At 38.7% G+C, this 25396-nt stretch overlaps 1 protein-coding gene across 3 annotated transcripts in view; it reads right to left on the bottom strand.

Annotated features, from left to right (window-relative positions):
• Nucleotides 1-3664: 3664 nt before the first annotated feature.
• TMEM245 (transmembrane protein 245) overlaps nucleotides 3665-25396 on the bottom strand; it is a 97389-nt gene continuing 75657 nt past the window's right edge. For 2 of the 3 annotated variants that reach the window (XM_075416712.1, XM_075416715.1), the window contains 4 exons: nucleotides 20505-20605; nucleotides 18500-18674; nucleotides 15503-15697; nucleotides 7502-14485 (listed from right to left, as the gene is read on the bottom strand). In XM_075416712.1, coding sequence (XP_075272827.1) covers nucleotides 14440-14485; nucleotides 15503-15697; nucleotides 18500-18674; nucleotides 20505-20605 — 517 coding nt within the window. In that variant the 3' untranslated portion in view covers nucleotides 7502-14439. Of the gene's footprint in view, nucleotides 3784-7501; nucleotides 14486-15502; nucleotides 15698-18499; nucleotides 18675-20504; nucleotides 20606-25396 lie in introns of those variants that run through there. The other variant, XM_075416713.1, reaches the window with a different exon arrangement.

Genomic DNA, 25396 nt, shown 5'->3' with positions numbered 1-25396 from the left:
TTTTATAGCAAAGATGTGTTTTACATCCATTTTCACTGGTGCTTACGCAACCTTGCTTGGCACTATTTGGGTAACACTCTTTGGCTTGGGACCTTCTCCTAGAGCGTGCTTCTGATGGCACCGGCAGGGAATAGCTCTTTTCTCATAAAGCAGCCAAAACGGAGAGTGTTGCATCCAGCTCCTTTTTACACAACTGTCAAGTGTCTGAACACCTGCCCGATGGGGTCCATGCTTTTTTCTGCCTGAAGACACTAGAACATTACTCTCTCCTCCTCACAGCTTCCTCCACCTAGAGCTAGGAAGGCAGCTTCCCTTCTCAGCTGACGCTGTTCTGTGGCACACTGAATACTTAAATAGCAATTAAACCAGAGTGAGCAGCAGCCTCTAGCCTAGGTATAAAAATCAGTTCACTTACTTCACATGTAGTCGCCACCAAGGCAAAGCGGAACAGATCCTGGAGGGTGATGTCCCCTTCCCAGCAGCTGCTCCCATGTTCCAGCACCACAGGGAAACACGACGCCCAGGGGGCTGCCCCGTGCCCACAGCCCATGAACAGCCTCACCCCTCCGGGGCCCCTGTCTGAGGCAAGGCCCGAGGCCCACACGACGCCAACACCAACGCCATCTCCAGCAGCGGCTCCACACAACCCCACAGCAATCAGACCCCACCAGGGCACCTGCTGACTCTGGTGATTTAAAACAAACAAACAAACAAACAAACAAAGGTGGGCGAGGAACACCACACACACCTGAAAAGGCTTTAATCAGAACAACCTGACGGAGAGCTCAGTGGAAGCTTAAGCAGCCGATTCGTTCAGGCAGCGGCAGCAGGCGGGAGGGCAGGGTGCGCGCTGAGGCCTGCGATGGCCCGGGGAGGGGAGGAGGAGCGGGACTCCCGCCCCACACCTCGGGGAGAGGGCGAGCAGAGTTCTGGGGATGGGGGAAGGCTGGGCAGGAGGCTTCACCCAGGCATGCCTAAAGGGCTCCTTCACCCCCCGTAAGACATCTACCCAAACCCCCAGCTTCGTCTCGACGCCGGAGCGGCAGCGTCCCGAAGCCTGGCTCGGATGCAGCGGCCTCGACGGCAGCGGGCGCATGTGCGTGATGCGCCCTGCACGCAGGCAGAGCGCATGGGAACCCCGTCCCCCGTTCCCTGCCACCACCGCGCCGCTGGCTTCCTCCGTCCGCACAGCAAAGCGTGCAGCCGGCCATCTTCACAGTCACTCGGTACGCTGGCCTGACGCCGGTGCCACCGCCGCACCCCATTACACTCCCACTGTTTGTGGTGAAAGCACATGTACATCGACACTGTTTGTCCCACCCAGAATCTCTCGCTACCTCATTTTATCAGTTAATAACAATAAACAATTATCAGCTCCCCTGCTTCTCAGTGGGCTGAGATCTGCTGCTAACCAGTTACCGAAACATCCTCTTCTCAAAAGAAGTGAAAGAAAAAGGACTGGCTGGCAGTAGGACTATCCATCTTCTTCCATGGCGGACTCCGTGCATCAGCAAAAATGTTGCACTGTTTTTTTTTTTTTATAAAAATACTTGGATTATGAGGGAGAAAATGGTTTTAAAGATAAAAATTAGTCATGAGCAAAAAAAGTACATGAAAAGGGCCAGTCTCTTTACAAAAATAGCACCAATGCCTCGGTATTGTTTAACCGTGATAAAGACTCTGCAGCCAGCAACAGTTTACCCAGTTCCTCTTCTGAACTGGATTTCACAGGGAGAAAAAAACAAAGCCAAACACACCCAGTCGGTGCCAGTGGGACTCTCCTATACTTTTATCAACTTGGCAAAGCTACGAGGTCATTCTTGTGCACCCTAGAGCGTTATGGATTAGATTGCTCCTTCACGGAAGAGCAACTGATACTTGGAGGACAGGTGGACATTACACGTCACTCCAGAAAATGTACTAACTCTGGAAGAAAATGAAAAAGCACTTAAGCAAGCCAGAAAACTTGACAGCCTTTTCCAGCACCACAAGCAACAAATGTTAGTGTTAAAAGAGATCAAGGCAAGGCACCACTTTTCTAGAAACAAGACAAAAAAAGCAGAATGTTTTTTCACTCAACATCACCGATATTTGGAAAACATAAAAGTCAACAAGCTAACATCAAAGTAAAGCCACACAGAGCTGAAAAATTTGTCTGACTTCAGCATGACTCACGCACCCAGTTCAACTCCTAAATCCATTGTAAAATGCCTTTTTGCAACCACTGCTTTTGTGTTATAAATAAAAAGATACATTAAAGGACAAAGATCAGTAGAATGCAAGGAACTATCGTGCAATTTCAGGTGCTGATCTCGCAGCTGCCAAGGCACCAGGGCTTGCTTATCTTTATAGACAACTACCAATGCTTTAAGTATGTGAGGGAGTTTAACTGAATGAAACATTCCCTATTTTAAGCATTCACAGGACGTTGTGACAATGGGATTGTTCTAGCCCCCATTTTCCATCCTACACAACAGAGGCCATAGGATTTTTTCATTTGGAAACTCAGTTGTCCTAGAAAGCGTAATGAATGATTTTAAATACTCAAGGATGATTAATACCTTCATCAGTGAGATTTTTCCATTGGTTAATTAATGTTAAAATATGTGCCTTAAGTCTAATCCAAATTTGTTTAGAATCAACTTCTAGCAGTCTGGTATTGACCTTTGTTCTGACTTGAAAGTAGGACCCTTTGATTTTTAAATTTGCTTTTCCTTAAAGTTTGATCAATCCTCTGTCAATAACCCCTTTCTTGGCCAAACTCCAAAGATGGAGTTTCTTTAATCTCTCATTAGAAGGAAAATTTGTCAGGCCTGAATCACCCTTTTCTCTTGTTTCAGAACTTTTTCTACCATCCAGCATCCTTTTCAATGCATCAGCTTCAGAACTAGCCCAATTATTTTCTCAGTTCTCCTATTAATATCAGAGATGTATACCTGGTGCTATCTATTTTACATGTCCAAGGATCATAACTGTTTTAACCATCATCCATCAACAGGAATTTTCATCCTGTCAGATTTCTAAGCTGAACCATAAACACTTTAAGGAGGCGTTGGATTCCAAAATGTAAATCTCACAACAGATTTGTAATTCTGAATGCATCACCTTGCATTTGGCTGTTACCACATACGTTGTTAAAATGAGACCAGTTTGACAAGTAACCAAGATCTCTCAGAGGAATTTCTACCTGTCATTGTAAATGCTGAGAGTTATTACATTTAACCTTCAAAAAATTACATTTTTTCTTCCTATCTTCATATACATCGACAGTATTGTGACAGACGAAGAACAGTTTTTCACAGGAACCTATTGCAATGCTTTTTAGAACAAGTATTCTCAATTATACTTTCTCCAGTCACTTGACTAGTGTATAATCCATCTAGTTTTCATGTGTGTTACAAATTTATTAATCTTGATATTATTCTGACACGGTGTTTGTCAGCTCTCACAGGAGTCTACAAGGTCAACAAAATTCTTCATGGTCAATCAAAATGGAAGTATTTCCTTAGGGAAGACCTGTCATGTGCATGACTGCCCAGGAGACAGGAATTCCCTTTACCAAAGGATCATTTCAGTTTAGCCAAAGAATTATTTTTCATATTTTATTTAATTCATATGAACATTCAGAGCACTTCTACTTTGAAAGATAGGACATAACTGTAAAAATAAGCTACTGCATCTAGAAAAAGTGAGTGTCTTTGCTCTGTGGCCATGGATGTGGTGGATTTTTCTTCCCATCTGGGAGGACTTAAACTCAGAATAATTTTCTTCAAATATTCATTCCTGCAAAATAAACAGAGTAATGACATTTTAAAGTGCACAGGCAAATCTGATGTTCTCGTAAATGTACTGAGAAATTTCTGTTCAGCTACTTAATAACTACCAGTGCAAGGTAGTTTATTCTGACCAGAAAATTAAGTATGTTGGAAGCTTTTGTCACCACAGGACACTCATTTGCTCTCGTAAGAGAGCCAAAGTGCTTTGAAGGCAAGGTTTTCAATGCTTAGAAACTAGTGGTGATGGCAAGCAGAGAGTTCAGATTGTCACCTCCGTAGTTTTATTAGGAACGCACAAGCACAAAGTTGACACTTTCTCTGATAAATATGGCTAGGAAACAGCCATAGGACTTCACAATTTGGAATAACTGGCAATACTCCAAAGAGAAAACCAAATTTATTTCATCCTTGAGATAAAAGAAACTTTAGTTTAAATCTTCACAAAGAAATTGGCTTTACAGTGTACAGGCAGCTCACGGCCTGTCAGGATGTACTGAAAAATGGGTGCAGACTGACCACCGCTAGAATGATTGCAATAGTACAGCAGTGACATTGTAGCTACAGCTATCTACTGTCTTTCATAAAGCAAAGAAATAACTTATTACGTCAGTTACAGACCACTGAGAAGCATACAAGAAAATATTTGACATTCCCAGTGTTTAAGCTTCTGAATTCCCCTGCCACTATCTCAGTTCTTGACAGTCTACAGCAAAACCAGCACTTGATGAAGGCCAGCAGCCTTGCTCTTCACAGAGCAGAATTTCCTTGAAAAATTCTGTAGATATTAAAGAAAAAAAAAATCTGTCTAAAGAAAATCTAACATTGCTGCCTCTTGATGGGGATATATATACTGGTTATAAGCTTTTATTCAGACATCTGAACAGGCAGCTGTAGTTTTTTACCTGGTTGAACTGAAATGAGAATAACTGAACTGTGTCGACCAAGAAAAAGTTCCGGAACACCTCAAGAAAAGATGATTTTTTTAAGACCTTCCTTTGACAGGGATCTAAGTAACTATTTCCTTTGATAAAAATCAGATCTAGATTCCCTTTCTGAATTGTACAGACTTTTTTTTGAAATGCATCACATTTAAGCAAAATCTTTTAACAGAAGCCCATACAACATAGTCCTCTCGGAACATCGTATTGTTCTCACTGCAAGACCGGTATCGCCATCGTCACAAATTACTGCAGCAAACATAAAATAACGAAGTTACCCTTTAATTATCAATCAATATTATTCAACTATTTTGTCCTGTTTTTGGAGATCCACAGACTTGTAACCTGTATGTAGACACTGTTCCAGAACTGCTATGCCCTGACACCCACTGGACACGTGTTATCTTGACATTCAGCCTATAAAGCCTTCCTGTCATCAATTCAACGCCAAAATCCCTGGGGTGGTTCTGGCTGGCAGGGCTGCCATCTCCTAACTGTGCCATCATTAACTTGAGTTCTAATGCTACTGAGGACAGGTCTTTTCTTGAAGAGCCCCCCAGTTCAATAAACCTACCTGGATAAAGTCTCCCTTAAGTAATACTTATAAACATATACGTCATTACAACTCACTGACTGTGGCATCTTAGAAAAGACAAATTATTTAAACTGCAGCAGGTGGTTACCTCTAATGGTAAAACACAGGTAGAAGAAAATTCTATGGACATACTTCTTTGCCATGATGCTTCTTGTTAATCTGGCAATCATTAACCTCTTTGTACCATTAGTTACTCATTAATTTCCAAATCTCCATACCAAATGCTCTTAGCCTTTCAATCCATAATCCCATTCTTGGTGCAGCAAGTTTAACTCATCAGCATAATGGTGAATGCCCCGAGAAACTGCTGAAGTTCAAACAAGCCGAAATTACCAAAGTATGGCTTTTCTAAACAAGCCCAATTACATTCACAGCCCTGACAATAAAAAGAATTTTCTTTGGAAAACTGAGAAACACAAACTAAGATGCAAATCTTGCGACCTAACCTCTCTCCGGTTCTTAGAGCGATCCCAAGTGTGTAGTCAGCGACAGCAGCGCTGTAAAAAGAATGTGCTCAGTAGGGTCATGCAAAGGTTTCCAATTAAACTTTTTTCCTCCCACAGAAAAACCAAGCAGGCCTGAAGTCATGCCAGCCAAGATTATGTGTGTTTCCCTAAAACTTGTCAGACAACTTTAGCTGAAAAATACTTAGCGACAAATTACGAAAGCAACAGAGGTTCTTACAAGTTTTATCACAATGGTCTTTTTTCTGCTGTTGATCTTAAGTACACAAAAGCAGGTGTTTGCCCAAGATAATTTTGGTTTTATTTTTTACTAATAAAAAAGATTAGATTCTGGTAAAGAAAGGCAAAATCAAAGCAAAGAGCCTGGTTTAGTTATCTAAGGCATAAGGATTTGATTCCACCTGTGAACTAAGAATGCAAGTGTGTACACTGTTCCAGGTCGAGAAGGAAAAAAAAAAATCACCCCCCAAACCCCAGACCACACAGCTGTTGGTGCACACTTGGACCCCGGCTCCCACCTGCGTGCACTGCAAGTCCCTTCAGTGTTCCAAAACGCGTTATATCGGAGGGAGCAGGAACTAGCTGAGGGAACGGATGGAGATTTTTATAGCTGACCTGCTTTCACTCTTCGTACTATTTTCTTTCTTATCATTGTGTGTTTGGATTTATGCCAACTAGTGAAAGTGCAAAATACATGGATAACATCATTTCTTTCAGCACAATTTTTGTCTATTTGTCTGCCTGATAACTCTTTCATATTCTCTACCCTCCCACCCCTAAAAGATTACTGAAATATTTTGGATGTATACCTCCTGAACTACTTTGAGGGAACAACTGAGACTGAGCAAATAGGCTGCTACACTGGTGCTACATCATCATACAGCCTTATCTGCTGCAGATGCTGAACAGAACGACATATTTCTCTTAATAAAATCAAACACCGTACCTGCACTTTAACACCACTAAAAAAAACAAATGAGAGCTAGGGAGTTCTCACAGAAGTGCACGTGCTCTGGGCTGCCTGATTACAGATGCATTTGTCTTGGTTCCAACTTAAAAGGAATTCTGAGCATCTTGGAAGACCTGCCCCAATTTTCAAAAATATCATTACTATGTTATCAGCATAAACTGCCAAAAAACCCCACCTTGTATGCACTGAAGAGTTTGATCCTGTCAGAGAACTAAAGAGATATTAGCTAAAATTGACTGTGCTGTATGAATTACTTCAAGGCAACGAGTCTGGTCACACACCAGTGAGAGGGATGAAAAGTGAAACATCAGCCCCACCACTTTTTAAAAGGTGTGAGCAGTCATGCAGGGAGATTTGATCACTTTTGCTTTATAGTCAATAGAATGATCTAAAATTATGCTTAGACACTAAACAACCATTTGCATTTCAGAGAGTAAGCCATAATGGCAGTAACTCGAATTGCCTACAGGTGCTGACCGTTTGCAGGGTCTGGACGCGTGGCTGTGTTGCTGCAGCGTTGCAAGTTGCCAGGTGTCAGCTGAACCACAGTTACTGCCGAGGCACATGTCCTTCCTCACCCCGCGGAAAATGTGAAGAAAACAAGAAAAGCAGGGCTTCTTTCAGTGAAATGAAGTTATGCTCAGGGGCTGAAGTCCACTGCCATATTCCCACTTCGTCTCCAGCAAACTGGTTATTTCATCAGATGAACTGCCACCTTTGTGGCTCATTCCAGAGACCCCATCATTCAAATCACTCAGTTTTCTTTACATTAACAGCATTTTATTTCAAAATATATTAACCATTCTGTGCTTACAAAGGACTGCAGTGTGATTACAATACTAAGTTAAAAGCTTCTTAAACCTGCTACAAAAACCTTTTTTATTAGGAAGAGGACTGATGCACAGTCAAAACTGTGTAGTTTAAATACCTCTGCACCCTACACGAGTACTTCTCAATCTTAACTCACACGTTTTGTTCTGCCACAGATGGACAAAAGCGGTTACATTTCTAATATTGCACATGCAAAGGTAGTGCAACAAAACCAGTTATGGTAACAGTTCTGAACGCAGATCCATTCTGAAGATGTATCACATGTATATTTACAGACAAAATTTGTGTCAACAGACAATAGAAGTTATTGCTCCAAATCCTCACAGGTTCTGGGTAAGAATGCACGTTTTGGAACAACCTGTGCTCTGTAATGCAGATCTGCTGTTAGGTTTGAGTAGGGTCTAGCCAGTCTTAGGACCTGACGTCGAAAGTTTCTTTGGATTTGGTTTCATGAAATCTAGCAGAGGGAAAAAAAACTTCCCTGGTCTTCAACCAAAACATCAAACACTAGCTTACATATATATAGGTAAACACTTAACTATTAGTATAAAAAGTTGGTTTCCAACCATCACTGAAGCATACAAAATTTATTTTCAAAGGTAAAATCTGAACAAATTGTATGCTTGCAGAACATACCAGTGATGACATCAGAAACTGAAAACATTGATCTACATACCCAGTAAGTTATAAACACCACAAAAATATTTTTTACTGATACTTCTTGAAAAAGCTTTAGTTTGGGGCTAAGACTGGCAGAAAGGAGGCCAAAAATTTGGATTTTTTTTTTTTTTCTCACCTTAAGGCCTGGATGTCAGTTCTTAACCTGAATGAACTCTTGTTCTGTGGCTACTTTTTCACTTTGTTATGCCTCTTACATTTAATCTACACCACTACCATCAAAAGTTGCTTTGACTTCAGGTCCTCATTGGATCATTGTATACAGTAGTCAAGTAGCAAAACGTGAGGCTAGGAAAAGAAATCAGCATTTTCGATTTAAAAGTGTCATGCTGAAAATTCTTCAGGTATATACGTGGATGCTAGAGCAGTCACTTGGCCTTTATTACCTTGCAAATGCATCCTGCTGCAAGCAAATATGCCCTGCTTCTAACTCAAACCTAGCTTTAGCATCACCACATAGTGCTACACTTAAAGAATAATCTCTATTTGAATGCAACAAGAGTTACGCTTGTCCAAGTCCATCCATATGCAGAGCACATCAAGGATACATTTACTCGCCAATTAGCAATTCCTTCCTGAACTGGACATACTATTTCAGCACGGACATTCAAAGCATGCCCTTCAGGTCCTGGAATCCATCCCAAAGAAGCATGAAGCAGTACCCTCATGTACTAAACCAGATTCAAAGTAAGGTACCAGATGAGGTGTGGACGAGGTTAAGAGATGGGGGCACTGAAGATGCATTTCATGACCTATTAATTTTGGCAGCTCTTTAGTGGATGTCTGCAAATACTTCCAGGAACAGTAATCTCTTAGCAATGGATTACTGGATGGAAGAACAGCTTTTCCCAACTTTGTATTAACTACAACAAAACACTTCTAGTCACCCTGCCAGTACTTGCTTGGCTCTTCCCTGATGTTTATAAAGTAAACACTAATTCTAGAAAATGTTGCTTGTTTTCACTATATACAGGCACTATTTTGTTCTCAGATATCTTTAAAAAAAAGATAGGACAAAATATCAGTTGAAGTCTGAACAGGACAGACACTGCTCATATTTATATAATGCTGCATATCAATGTATACATTTACAAACCCAACGCAGAATCCCTGAATATGTTCATCACTGCTGGCATTGTTTCTGGTTTCAAAATACCACTTTCATTTTCTACATGGCAATTTTTTTTTTTTTAATTTCCAATTTTATCACTTAAAAGCGATTTTGGAGAATTATACCATTAAGCATTCAGGTCTTTTACTAAAAGTGACAGATGAACAGTATCAGGTTAAAGATCAAGCCTCCTGAATGTCTGTTAAGAGTTTTAGGCAATTCTAGTTTTACAGAAATAGAAGGAAGAAGGGAATGGCCAAAGTATGCTTCACCAAAAAGTGTAAGGAAGAATAATAAGAAGAAACCCTTTGAAATACAAGCCCTGATAGAGTTTATAAAGTTGATGCATCCACGGATTTAAGAGATACCAACTGTCACTCAATAAAGATTATTTAATTGGGAAATCAATTTTCTCTTGTAAAATTGCAAGCTTCAAGGCAAACAACTGCATCTTTAGAAGAATGCTACCTCTATTATTGAACATAATGAACACTAACTCCAATCCCAACAGCTTTCAGCACCACCTGAAGAAAGCTGTAGCTGTTTTCAGGGCTAGTATCCATCATGGTGGCACTATATGCAGTGACTTAAGCTGATACAATATAAACACAATGTTTGAATAAAGGCCATTGTGGGAGGGTTTTCTACCACTGACGCAAAGCTATAGGGTCTCACTAGAATACTGGTATTTTCCCATCCTTAGTATATCAGGTCCATAGGAAAGGCAGCACTCCAGTACTAGGGACTAGCAGCACAGCAATTCTGCTGCTGCTTTTACTGGGGAACTATTTTATCCAGTTTAGTATTTTCAGGCTTTCTGAAAAACACTGTTTAACATTGCAGCCATACACCTATTTCAGAAGTTACACTGATACCCACAATATATAATACTGGAGACAGCATCCAATTATCGCTGCACAATGCTTTCTTCCTCTTTTATTTAATTAAACGGACCATGGATTTCCTAATCCAATAATCACTGACAAAATACATGTATCATCCTCCGCAAAGTCTTCAAGAGAAGCCACGTATTCCTTGAAATCACACAAGCCTAAATGTACCCTACATGAGCTGCAAATACACACCATTGTGCATGGAAATATCTGACTGCTGTCTCCATTATTAGATACGTGTGTATCAACTTCATTTCTGAAAAATGTATATCATATGTATAACTATGTTAAACTTTTTTATTTTTTTAAAAAAAGCACAGTCTTTCAAAGTGAGTCATTACCACTCCCAGCTGGTCACGGTGCCTCTGTGCTGGAAGTCACCATGCTGAAGTCAGGCTGGCAACACGAATGTGTGCCAGACGCTCGCCCACTGCAGTTTGTTGCTTCATGTATTCAGTTAAGCCAGTATTTACGCTGACCTGAAGTTAACGTGCTGGGCTGGAAACTGGCACACACTCACTTCTGTAAGCTCTGCTACAGGACAGTAACGTTCAGCTCAGCTACAGGAAGGGGAGGAAGGGCTAATGGTGTAAAAACCAGTTACCACTAGCCCTTTGGCACTACGCTATTTGCAACAAGCCTGACTTGCTAGGAGAGAGTGATAAAAACCAGCAGAGTTCTGTTTTACAACACCATGAGACCACATTGTCTTGGTTTACTACAAGCATTCCCTTCTGAATTCTAAACTGTTTTTTTAAACTGAATACTAAATGTACTAAACACAAGTAAATACCTGCTCCTGGAATGACTGTTTACAGCAAAGCTAAAGACCATCAGCGTCTTGTCACTAGGAAAAAGATGGTCTCTCCTAAGAAAACAGTAGTTTAACGCCACTACAGAAAAGGGTGTGTGAGGAGTTCTGCCCCCCATCCCCTTTTTCCTAAACCTCACAAGCCATCTAAAAGCTTATCCCACGGAGCTGCTGTTTGCTTTTGCAGATGAGGCGATACAGCCAGGAACTGGTACGTTACAATGACCAGAAGAGTCCAAAAGACCAGTCTGATTATTTTCACATTAATCTGAGACTGATCTAAACTAAACTGTTCTTGAAGAGGCTGAGTCTTGCTAGAGAAGAACACAGATTGTTAAATACGCAAGGACAAGTTTTTCTATTTCTACTGATAATTAGTCACTAAACACAAACCCTAAATAGTCAAAGTACGCTTTTTCATAAGGCGCTTTTTTTTTTTTTTTAAATTCAGTCAATATTTCATATTCTAAGAAGGTATCACTGGAGGTTTTATTTCTTCTTTTTCTTTTCTTTTTGGCAGTATACTGTTACTGTATCACCACTGAACCATACAATTCGTTCCTCAATCAGGCATGGCACATAGCATGAGCTCTTAAGCTGCATTTATGAAGAAAGACTGTACTACGGGTGGTTCTTCATGGCAAGTCTTAGCTGAATTTGAAACAGTAAGCATCAATATGAAGCCTCATCTAGAAGCAGGGCAAACTAACAATACTACATCAGATATGAATTCTCTGTACAAAATGAATTCACGTTGGGAAAGAAATATTACAAAATTACAACATAGCTTCTCAGCTGATTTTACTGCTTTGCCATTATTGAAGATAACTGTGTCTGAAATATCATTTTAATCTTCACAGCAGAGACCCTTCTTTGATCTAAGCAGGTCGGGTGATGGCGGAGGGAGAAGAGGAAAACTTAAAGACAAACATATGAATGCTTTATAATGATTCTTTAAAATTACTATGTTAAGTACCACAGGAATCTGAAAGATTGTCTCAGAAAAAACTGGGATAGCATATGTGGACAATAGAAATTTCTTGACCAGTGAGTGGAGCAATGGAAACCTGGAAATACATTAAAGATGCATATTTCTGGCTAGTAATCTTCTTTAAACGATGTCTACAACAAGCTAGTATGAGAACACAACATTTCAGTGCAAAATACTGAACTAAAAAAGTAATATAACAAAGAAGTTTCTCAAGTATCACGGTGGTCTCATTCAAGCTGGTTAGCATGTTGGGGGGATACTCAGGGACAGCCTCAGGTTCTTCGTCATCCTCCACCCTAGCCAGCAACAGTTATTAAAACGTGTTTCATCAAAGACTTTATGTGATCCACAAAACCAAGGAAATTAAAACACAGGACAGTTACTTCAATCAAGCAACATGTCCTTCCTATGCACTTACTTGGAACTGATGTGCACGTATTTCAGAATTTAAAATATTAAATGGGGTGTTTCCATATGTCAATGAACTTGAGTCAAACTACTAAGTTAAGCCTGAGTCTGTCCTCCAAACACATACCTGCAAGTTTGCAAGTGCAAAACCAGCATGCTTGAAACCCTCCATTTAACCATAAATTTCATCAGTAAAATTGCAGCAGCTAATTTCAAGAATCTGAGGATCTGAGAATCTGAGCCTATTTGTGTCTTAATAGGCAGCCTGTTTACTGCAAACCTATATGAAGACCTTCTCGCTTAGCAAGTATCAGAGTACTTTCAAACCACTTCTACGGCAATGTAGTTTTAGAAACAGTGTAAAAATACATGCAATATCATGAGCAGAGGAGCCTTCCAAATCTACCAGCACTTCTGCAACTCGTGTAAAACAAACATCTAAATTACTGAGAGCCATCTGTACACAAATCTTAGATATCCTTCTCCCTAGATAAGAACAGATTTTTGTTCCAACAGTTGCATTACCGTCAACAATAACTGCAAGGCATGCCTGTATTTTGTGTAACTCATTGTCAGTCAAACTCTGAAATAAATTCAAGAGAAGTTACTAGAAACTGAAAGGTGGTTCTTTGGTTAAGCATATGCATGTGCTACTTTGTACCTAGGGCCTCACTGTATTTGTGGTAAAGCTGTTCAAGTATGAAATTTCTACCAAAAAACCCATGTCCTATTTATAAAAAAGATCCATTTATAAAGACCCATTGTGTCAAAACATTTCAACAATCAATACAAAAGGCCTTAATTGCCACCAAAACTCCAACTGAAATGAAATTATGTATGGAAGAAAAGCACTACAGTAGTTTGATGCTGTGACCTAGGCAACACACCATTTCAGGAATTTAAGAACTCTGTTTCTTATTATGATATATCTTAATATATAACATATATCTCATATCTTATTAAGATACTTGGCCAGAGGCTTACAGAGGAAAAAATCCAAACTAAACTAAAACAAAATTCATGCTTTCTCCCTTCGTCTTTGGATATAAACTTAAAGTTGTTTGAAAAATTAACTGAACTCCACAACCGCATTTTAAAACCAACATTAAACAACCCCCATTCAAATTCTTCCTATTACTGGAAGCAGATGTGACAATCGCACATTACCTCTGCCTGAAGACACTTAAGGCCTTTGATTAAATTTAGTTGACAAGATGACTCCACTGGGATGGTAGGTAAACAGCAAAATACTATCAGATTTCACTACAAATGAGGGCAAAATTTGAACTATTTAAATTAGTCCTTCTATTTCAAAATTAGGAAAATCCACATTTAACAATCTGCATGTCTGCTAATGTTAGGAAGATATTGGAAATACCAGTCTCCAACAAGATTAAATTTCAGTGCATATAAGAAGATAATATTTAGGCGATATAAGTTACAGATGATGGTCAAAGCCTCTAAAGAAATACTTTGAGGAGCAGCAAATAATTATATTCTACCTTCATTTAACAATGAGTGGTTTACACCTTTTTGCCACCAGATTAACTGAGAATAAATATTTTGGAATCAGCTTTCCTTAAAGGTACTACAATTTAATAACACAAATAACCCAATAAATAAAAGCCGAGTTAGTCATTTCAGCAGATGACAGCTCCAGTGGATATACCTGTCCTCTTAACCATTCATTTTATGAAGAGAGAAGGTCTTCAAGGCCTTCAACAAGGCAGCTGAACTGTGTGTTAGTATGCAAAGCCATGGGAAGTAGATGTTCTCTCTCGAAGAGGCAAAGTGCACAATAATGTAAGGCCAGCAGATGTTCGAGAAGTGGTTTCTCCGAAAACCCAAGCTATGCTTCCCTGTGAGCTGCCTCTAGGCACAGCTGGAAAAGGACAGAAGGCCATGGCTGTTGTGAACTCAAGACAGAAGACAGCGATTCTCACATGTTGAATAGGTGCAGCACAGCACCTTCTTCACTCTGCGGCCGCTTTCATCTCCTCAGGACTCTCTCTAGATGACCTGGGGGGTGGGGAAAAAAAAAAAGAGTAAGACTCAAATCTGTTGATTGATTAAAAATATCTGGTTTCCTACAAATGAAACAGGCAACAAACACATATGCAAATTTTTGTGTGTAATGTGGGAAGCCCTGTCTATGGTGTAGACAGGAAGTCTTGGAACATAACCTCTGCAAGTCAGAGACTACAGACAGATCCAATTAGTGTTTTTTCTCCTAAGTGGCCATATGAAAGATGACAACATCATTCATGTGAGTGAACCAAAGGATTATTTCTGACAAGCACAGAATCCTCTTTAACATACACGTATAATGCGCTAACCTATGTAATTGAACAAGAGAGTAGAGACATTAAAATGGCTACTGTCATTAATAACTTCACAATATGATTTCCAAATCTAATTAAGTATTCAATTAGGAGTTTATTCATTTCATTCCTTAATGGTACAGTTTAAAAATATATTTCTATACTCCATGTTCGGTAACTTCAGTAAAGTGATTAATCAAGATCATACTTTTAATGGAATAATGGCATATAATGTTATCTCATTTTTAAAATGCAAGTATGTTTATTTACATTTTGCAGTATTGTACAATACATAAAAATGCAGTATTTGCAGGCAGGCATCTTAAGGCCAACGAACGCTGACTATTATATATCCATGCATAATAGTTTTACACAGAAAAAAGAATGTTCAGTCATCTCCCAGAACAACGGCAACATACAAATGATAGGATACAAAGGTATTATCAGTGAATTTTCTAGAAGAGCCTTCTGTAAGAAGCCAAGAGACATTAAACAAACATTTCAAGTTTACATGTTCCAGTGATTATTTTACTTTACCATAATTTTTTATTTCTAGAATACAGGATAGCTGAATCCTCTCCAAATACTTCAGTACGCAGATAGGTGTGTATGCACGCTCATCTGTAACACACATGCGCACCTTCTCTATACCTATGCGCACATACACTGATCATGTAAAAACATAATGCACACATGTAAGACATTTATAACTCACCGGTAAATCTGTAATGGCCATGCTGCTTGTGATGGAGTGGGCACTGAATTTGTTGGACTCACCAACATGGCACTATATATGTTGGAAGCAACCACAAGTATACAAAGTAGAATTGGTCCTATGATGGCTCCTTCCAGTCCCAGGTAATATGCTCCACCAGCTACCGCAAGACCTGTCAGGTAAGGATGACCACCTCTAGAATAATGGCACAAGCAGAACAAAATTAAATTAAGAACAACAAACAACAATATTATCAATCATGAATGTGAATTAATCAAAGTTTCATTAAGCTTAGAAAAAGACATAGCTAGCTATAGTCACCCATATTTAAACTATAAACTCCTGTTTGAATGACTGCACAAATATTCCAAGCTGGATCCTGTGCTGTATTTGCACAACAGATCAAACAATGTTTTACAGCGTGTAACGCTGGTAATATCCACAATGGAGTAGCTACTTTAGAGACATCTGCTGAAGAATGTCTGAAAGAGTCAATGGCAAAAACATTTCCATTTTGAAAATGGAAAGATGATTGATTATAAAGAATGCTCATACTTTATGGTCAAGAATTGTTAAATACTAAGACAAGTAGCAACGTGTACTATGAGTGCCCCTGAGCAAAGACATTAATTTACATGATGACAGCAACTTGGACTGCATCTTTTAAAGAATAGTTAGCATATATTCTTTAAATTAACAGTCATGTCTTCTCCTTTTGTTACAAAACAACCTCTCATCTTGAGCGTTTGTTACCATCAGCTTTTAATGTTTTCAGATTAAAAACAAAACCAGATTTTTACGAACATCTTAATATTACTGAAAAGTTGGGGCCAATGGAGCTTCTGATAAAAGCTATTATGGCAGCAGGTAAGCCATTCCATCTTTCTTTTCCATGTGTCAGTTCAGATGTACATCATGAATCCTATCAACAGCATTTACACAAAACCTGCTCATCATGCTGAATCTTTGTAGCTAAAATAATGATGGTAATATGGAATTACATAACAAAAGCTACAGTTGAAACTTAGTACCCAATGTTCAGGAAGTTCTTCTAAATTCTGAGTGTAATGGAGTGAAAATACCAGCTAGTCAGTTTAGAGCTTCAACAGTTTCTGCCAGGTTTCTACCATGGTCCTGACTTCCACCCAAGTCCTACACTGGCAGTCTTTGCCTTCACCACAACTGTGTGCGGAATGAGGCCACGAAACATGATCTCTTACATCATACACTCCCCAATCATGTCCTACCTAGATAAAATTTATCCAACTGGTAGGGCCACACTGCTTTTTAAGGGGACAGACTCGACCTTAAAGTTTTATGTTTCTCCATCAGTAAACATGTGATTCCTTTCTAAACCTTTAAAAACTTCAAGTAATTTTTTTCCAGCATTTGCATCAGTTTAAATGTTTTTCTGGCTAGTTTGCTAAATTAAACAACAAATCACCTGAAGAAACAGGGCTACAGTATAAATTTAATGCATTTGGAAAACCCTGCATAACCTAATTATAGCTATTTCAAATAGATTTAATCTAATCTGTAAGACAGCATGATGCTTACTGTTCTATTTAATGGGAAGAATACAATTTTGCTCCACCATCAGAAACCCTATTCCTGCCACATATATTTTCTGGAGAGTAAACAGAGCCTGCATCCCCTACAGTCAAAAAAATGTATTTTAATAAGTAGAAGAATTATTGGCTGGTTAAATAGCTACTAGCCTTTAATTTATCCACAATTTGTTGCTGGAAAAACATCGTAATTTTATTATACCTCACATATTGGCTTTAATTCATACAAAATAACTAGTGCCAGAGCCTATGAAAATTATTTTTAATATTGCGAATATTATCATTAAGTTCTCTGTTCAGTGCAGTTATATTTGGTGAACAAAAATATTAATTTCTACCTTAACACAGAACTGAAACACTTAAAGTCCTTATTCTACATTAATAAAAATCAGCACAAATAAGGGACAGTACCAGCATGTAACTAAGTCTGGACCATGAAGTTATCAATTCAAACAGTTTACTAGGATTACTTATGATGACCAAGATGTAAGAAGTGACTAGAGGAGTACAGCTTTTTATCGATTTTGTATGTGGTTGTGAACATGTTTTGCGCAGCCAAAACTTGGCAGTTCAGATCTTTGCCAGCTCTGTTAAACAGTGCTGCTTTACCTTCTAATCTGAATTGCATAAAGGGATTCACTAGATATTTCAGCAGCAGAAAATGTCAGTGGACATTTCAGCTGCATTCCAGATACAACTGCAGACGCTGACTTTGTCTCCATACTTTGGAGTTTGTTTCCCTGTGTACACACTCAGAACTGAAACCTGCAGATACTTCAAGTCAATAGAGGCAGCCAAACACTTAGCATGATTTTTCAAGACATCTGTGCCTACCTCCCACAACAGGAAAACAGCACTGGCTACTGTCTCAGTAGGAGCCTATCTCCAGTTTTGCAATTTCATCTGTCTTAACGCATTTAAAGATCAATCCATAATCAAAACATTTTCACACTGGGGTATGGTGACACAACACAAAGGCTGGCTTAAAAAAAATCCTCAGAATTCTCACAATCCATTCTGAAAAATTACAGTATTTTTTACAGGTGTCTAACTGGCTCATAGATTTCTTGTTTGTTCTGCGGTATCATCTGGCATTAGATGACATAAATGAAAATGCTACACGTCTTTAGTCAATTACCAGATAAATAGCAAAGGTATTCTTAGAATTACATTATCAACCGAAAGAGTTATTTTGCTGACTTGGAGAACGAGTTCAAGCCCTCTGAAGTGACAAAGTTCCCAGAAAAGAAGCCTGGGAAAGTAAAGGCACTTAGGCCAGTAAGACTTCTTATTGTGAGGTGGTATCACTACACCTGCTCCTGTGCTTGAAGATACTGTTCTGCACGCTTCAGAAATATAAGTTTAAAGGCATCAATGATCATTAAGCATTTTTACAATACTAACTTTAAAAAGTCTGCAGTGTACTTACCCTGATATATCTGAATAAATGGCTGTATCTACAAAATAGGTTGGCAAGAGGTGAAAAACCAGGAGCAAAATGGCTTTGCATCCCTGTCCTTGCACAAGCCACAAATCTAGGACTGCAGGGATGGCTGCCCAGTACGTCCCCAGAAACGGCACTGCTCCAAGGATTGCTGCTAATGCTAGAACACACAGAAGCAGAGGTGGGAAAAAGACCAGAGAAACATATTTCACAAATTTATTTGAAGTTAAATTCTGGCACTTTTGCCACACCAGTAGTCCCACTTCTATCAGCTGTTGTAAATAAGACACTGAAGAAGTGCCACATAAGGCTCTCATGTTTTGTAGCTGTTGTTTAGGAAAAAAAAGAAAGTTACACTATTCCCCATACCAAAAAGCTTCACCAACTGTCAGTCATAAGGAGATACTTCCAAAAGAGGCACCAGTTCAGAAAAATTTGAAGTTATACCAATCACGCACATTTCAAACTTTTCCATAACTACAAACCAGCAACTGTCTGCAAGAAAGCATACAAGCAGAAGCCTCGTTGTAACTTACTGGATCTCCTGCAGTCAACCATAATAAAGTGGGTAGTACTGTGAGAAACCAGACGTATTTCTGTATGCACACGTGTACACACAGGCATACATCCTTCTGATTATACAAATATCCACTGTAATCTAAAGTGATACAGTACTGCTGTCATTCTAATTTAATGTAACAGGAATGAACATAATACAAAAAATAATTAAGGTTTTTTCTCTTTTTCAGTCTCATTAAACAAAGCAGAAACTTCTAAGATTTTGCAGGTAGCTGGAAGAAAAAGAATTATTATCTTCTGAGCAGGTCTAATGACAACGAATGCCTCTAAGGTAGCTGCACTTTATAATATAGTCATTTCCCATTATACTGGGTTTTGTTGCTTTATAGCTTCCCCTTTTGTTCCCTCACATGTGAAGGTACAACTTCTTTTTAATTACTATTATTATTATTTTTAGGAGGAAGAGAGGCAAAAGAGGAACACAGGAGAAGATTTTTCAGTGAAAACTGTTCAGCCTTTTCTAAAGCTAAGATCAACAGAAAAACCAGAGATAACAGAAAACCAGAGGCTGGTAACACAGTCTGAGAATAAGCAGGATGACTCTACAGTGCGTTTTTATGATACCACATCTTCCTGCATTTAGGGATCTCAAAAAGTAGGCACCTGTCAACTATGGAAGAAAAAAAAGCCAAGGCAGGCAGAATGAAGTTAAAACCTGGAAAGGCTTGGAATGAACAGAAGGGAGAAAGAATTACATCCAGCAAAAGAAACAGACAGGAGAAGTAAAATAGCTGGCAGGAGATGTGTCGTGAAAACAGAAAAAGGCAAGGCTCAGAGGCAAGACAGCGATCAGGGACTTCTCTCCATCCTACCCATGGCCATCCTGAAACATTCCTGGAATAAGTTTACAGCAGTGCTACACACATTCACAGCTGGAACTAAAGATTTTGAACGTAAGAGCTATGAAAAGCTGTACAATCATCACAGAATAATTAGATCTATAGTAGTCTAAAGTTAACTTGAAAGAATCAGTCATGTTAAGAGGTTCTTTGGAACCACAATGCATATCACAAAAGTATGAAACTTGTCATAGTATTTTCATAGTCGGGTTTGAACAATAAACAGGAAATCAAAATGAAGTTACATATTGAACAGGAAATCAAGAAAAAAATTCTGAATAGCTAGCTACTCATTAAGTCCATACCATATACTGAGTTTATCAATAGACTCACGTGTTACGATAAAAGAAAGTTGTCAATCCTGTAATTAGAAACTGTCTTAAGACATTTGCACAAATCAACCATATTAAGGTTGCCTATGCAACTCTGACAGTTGCCAGCTTCTTATTTAGTGTTCTCTAAAAATAACTTCAAGAACCAATCTTATCAGCAACATTTAACCCTACTGATCTTGTACAATAAAGAATTACATAATATTATCTATAAATAATTACAATTGTTCAAATTCTTACCAGATGGTATGAAGACTATGTTAATCCCAAATATAGTGTGAGTCAGCCAAGTGTAGAGTCCATAGAACCCAGCCATTTTGAGGGAAGCATCAAATACACCTCTAAAACAATCAAAGATACTCTGTTAAATTTTATTGCCAATAAGATTCTGGGAACTACAAAGATACACACAAGCTGCTTTAAAAAACTGCAAAGCCATTAGTACCACAAATAACACAACTCAAAAATTAACACTGAACCCTTTATGCATTTGTACCCTATGAAAAGAACAAGCATCCATCACATCTGTCATTTGAGACATTTAGACACAAAAACCCCAGACTGTGCTTTACTGTACAATGGGTTCCAGGGCTAAACTTCTTGAAAGAAACTGCTCAAGCATCACACCACATCCTCTATCAAAAATAACCTTCCATCTATGAGAAGCAGTACCATTCTACGTACAAACTTTTTCTTTGCCCTTTTCCACTTCTACCTGTTCATTCATTTTCTTTATCTGCTTACATCCCTACACCTGTTCATTCTCATTGGATTGAAACCACTGGTCTGTGAAGTGAAATAGGCTGCTTAAACTCTTACTTTACTACACACTTACATGGCTTTCCAGATGAAAGTAACAGAGCATCTCATATTCACTACAGTATCTTAGCCTCAGTATCTTTATATTCCTAGCTTTTAGGTTGCTTACTAGGTTACATTACTAAAAAACAAACAGAAAGTCTGGTAATCGAACTCAGTCTTGCTGAATCTACACCCAACTTGCTGGCCACGAAACAAAGTTCTCCTCTCTTAAGTGTGACCACAGCTTCAAGAGACAGCAGACAGCTAAGCGCTGTATCATTTTTACAGCACTAGCACACTTACACATGTGGAGTATCCTATAACTGAACTGAAACCTGTGCCTTAGGACCACAATCACAAAAATTATACTCTAAAACTGGTATACCACGATTGTATTATGCCAGTTTTTCACCCTTATTTGAGAATGGCATGAAGTTTCCTGAAACCACTATTTTAGCACGGATGTAAACAACCAAACTATACCTGAGTTCCTCTCCTCAGAACAGTGGTAACAGTTAACATCATTGCAGCAGTGGTGGCACACACACCCTCTTAGCACAGACAAATGCAAAGTTTGCTGATGTTAACTTCCAATTTCACATCTCATGCTTTTAGTAAGACTGCTTGTGTCTTTGCAGTTTTGGGAACCCTGGCAGGAGTGCAGAGAGGACAGGAAGACATGCAACAGAAGTCATGGAGCCAGATGATTAGTGGAAAGATTTTCACTGCATTTTGAAGACACACACAGCCTGCACAGAAAATGGCCCTTTCTGGAACTAAAGCCTCTAAGAGCAGTTTCTACCTCTGTTGAGTCAAAAAAGACTTCTAGAGAATAAATTTTCTCTGCTATTAAACTACTAGGTAGAATCTTCTCTTCCAAACTACCAGCAAGAATTCCAAGACTTCCAGTTTTTGCTTCTTTGGGCACTATCCTCATTATTATTTCCATGGGCAGTTTGCATAATTTTGCTCTCCTTTCCTATCTAAATGCACGCATAGATTCCCAAATGACTCCTGAATCAAAATGATCTTATTTAAAATTCACCCACTGGAAGTTACGAGTGCACAATAAACCTCACACATCAACACTTGTTCAAAATGTGAGATTCTCTTAACAGATTAAACCGAAACAGCTGTTGTCAGCCACGCTCCCCCGAAAAAGAGGGATAGGGAAAATACGGAAAAATGCCAGCTTTAAAGAATGACCTGAAATAAGAAATCCAACCTTTGACAGACAAATGTCATGTGGTGCGTGAAGAAGGGGAAGGATTATTTACACATATGTGGTGGCCTCAGTGAAAAGAGCCTGAATCCTCAGCAGTTTAGATAAACTTGTGTAATATTAAAGAATGCTAAATGTGAGTTTGCATTGAAAACTCAGATGTTTTCATACTTCAGCTACTCAAAAGACTTAATTTTCTGTATTTTCTGTGACATTTAATTCATGTCTGCTTTTTCTGAGGATATCAAAGGAGCATAATTTTTAGGTAACAAGCACCTATGCATTAATTGAAACTGATTCTGTCAACCATCAAGCACAAACCTCATCTAGAAAGGGGGGGAATAATTAATCTATCAATATTTTATTTAAGGATACCTCACAAAAACAGACCGATAAATACCACTTTAATCCACACATGCAAGTTATCTGTGGTTGGACTTTAAGAATGTAGAACATGAACAATTACAACAGGGTCTTTGGCAATGGAAGCCCCCATAGATGAAGTGCTATCTGTGCTGCAGTGATCACGAGGGTGCAACAAACCCCATCACTTCTCCCGGTTGCACTAAAGATACATTTGTTCCCACTAAACCCTTATGTTTCTGTCAAGCCAACTTCCTCAGTCTTGTTGGTGTCTTAAATCTTAAGACCTCTCTGATAGAACTCCATTTGCACTGTAAAGAAGGTATCTCACAATTTCTGAAAAAAAAAACCTAAAAAGAAAAAAACCCCAACATATCCAGAATTATTTGTTAGAAGAAAGCATTAAATCTAAACATTTAATAGCATCTACAAGAACCCAGATTTTAACATGCTACAATTAAGTCTTTAAGTAAGTCTTTTTCTTATCAATCGCATAGGAACTGTGGCATAAATACATCTGAGTTGTCAAAAATATTTTAAAACCGTCCTTGAAGTATCTCCTTATTTTTCCCATAAAGGTGTTGGCTGTACTGCAGCAAAATTAACAAGGTCTTAACAACTTCTTCAGTATACCAGGAGGGGAGGCAGGCCTCTGGCTCAAGGTAGCCATCTGAAGTATCAACTTCATTTGGAATGAAAATATCCATTTGCAACTACAGGAAAGACTTTTTAAACAAGCAATCATTTTAGATTTTCCCATAGAGACTATAAAAGAAGGGAAGACAGTCTTATTATGGTAACCAAAAGAGAGACAACAACCCAGAAAAATTATTCCAACAGCCAGAATTAATTGCTGTGAGTTTAACTATGTTTAGGAGTAACCGCAGAACGGTTTCTCATTCACAAGAAAGCATCCGAAACTGCCATTCTAATTTACACAGTTTTCACGTTTCAGTTCAGACAAGCATAAATTTTATCTTCAGATTAATTTTATTCAAATTTCATTTAAGTTCTGCCATGTCTTTTGCTGATATAGTCAGGCAGCTTATAAGAAAATTTTACACTGTTAAGTCCATTACTCATTACAGATACACTAGTAAAATAACACAAAAGTCAATCACAGACCAACAGGTATGTCCTAGTGTGATGCCATTCTGCAAGTTGATATGTAATTTATAATGATTCTATGATTCCATTTCAATAGCAAAATAGCATATACCGCTGAAAGACTGTAGCACAGTATAGCATCCCTCTAGCTCCTTACATTTAGCACACAACTAACAAGCTGGAAGGAGAAGGCATCCCACAGTGCTGAGAAGCTGTGAGGTGCCAGTGGTCAAGCAGGAAGCGAGAAGAAGCAATACCAAATTTCGTTCTCCTCCTCTCCTTCACCTTTCTTTGTGTCTGCCTCAACTAGTCGGAAGTAAGCACAGCAGATCCTACTTTGTGGTGAGTGTGGCCCAGAAGAACCCTAAAGTCTCTGAAGCCTCATGTTTGTTACTTCTGTCAGAAAAATTAAGAATCAGATCTTAAAGTCTCTAGAAATTCACATCCATTTGACTTCATGGTTAAGGCAGCTAAAAAAATAGTGCTGAAAACACTACCCATAATCTCCCCCAACAGTATGCTTCAGGTACCATGCTTCTGTGATACCAGATCTTAAAGATGATGTGGTATACTAGTACAAATGCTGAACGGATTTAATACCATCTGTAAAATGCAGACCTTCCTTGTGAAATTATGACAGTAAATTAATTTCATCTCTTAATGCATTACTGGCATACATACAGCTTTCTTTTATATACAAGAGTAATCATATGTTTCAGAAATCAGAAAATTCAATTGCTGTTCATGTCTCACTTTGGCACTGTATCTGGATGAACCACTTTACCTGCAAGAGCTGTCAACTGCAAATGTGTCATTTATAAGCACTTTGTGGCAATCTGGTGTATGGCATACTTAGACATACATATTTCATTTTACTGAGCTTTGAAAAGCATGTAAAATAAAAAAAAAAAATCAGAGGGCATACTTCACATTATTCAGATTAAAAATTAAGAAACTTTGGTCAAATTGTCATATATTTCTGCATAGCTGGCCTAAATTTTTTTTTTTTTAAAGCTCTTTCTACTTCACTCAAAGATAGGGCATTTGCTTGTACATTTCACAAGGGAAAGTGCCACTTTTTTATTTTATGGATTTTGCGGAGTTTCTTGTTTGGGTTTTTTTCCCCTCTTTTACTGACTTGCCATAAAAAATCTACACCTTCCCCTTTGCTTCTGCTGAAGTTTACATTAAATGTATGTCCACTGGAATTCAGGTTCACTTCACAGAGCCTGCAGGCAAGGTCTGTTCACCATTAGTGACATGGTGAAATGTCCGAAATTCCAACCTAACGCTGCAACAACCCCAGTTGAAAGAGGGAGAAAAGTGAAGACTCCTGGGATGCAGAACATACCTCCACCTTCAATTCAGAGCACTTTTTGACCTCAGAGATAATTTGATTTTCTAGATCTCACTGTTCTCAGAGCCCTGGAGGAAACAAGAGCTGAAATGATGAGAAGTGGAGTTTCCAGAAAGATTAGAGTAAGAATATCGTAAGTTCAGAAGAGAGATTTACTGGTTACTGTACTAAATTTATAATAAAGGCACATTGACCCTGGCTGCTGAATGGCGATAAGAGTCAAAACTAGACAAAAGTGACATTTGTCTTCAGAAACCTTTACAAGAACTAGCATTTACCTGA

This window comes from Opisthocomus hoazin, chromosome 3 (genome assembly GCF_030867145.1).
Source record: "Opisthocomus hoazin isolate bOpiHoa1 chromosome 3, bOpiHoa1.hap1, whole genome shotgun sequence".
In the NCBI taxonomy this organism is placed as follows: Eukaryota; Metazoa; Chordata; class Aves; order Opisthocomiformes; family Opisthocomidae; genus Opisthocomus; species Opisthocomus hoazin.
This window is presented reverse-complemented; position numbering and strand designations above follow the sequence as displayed.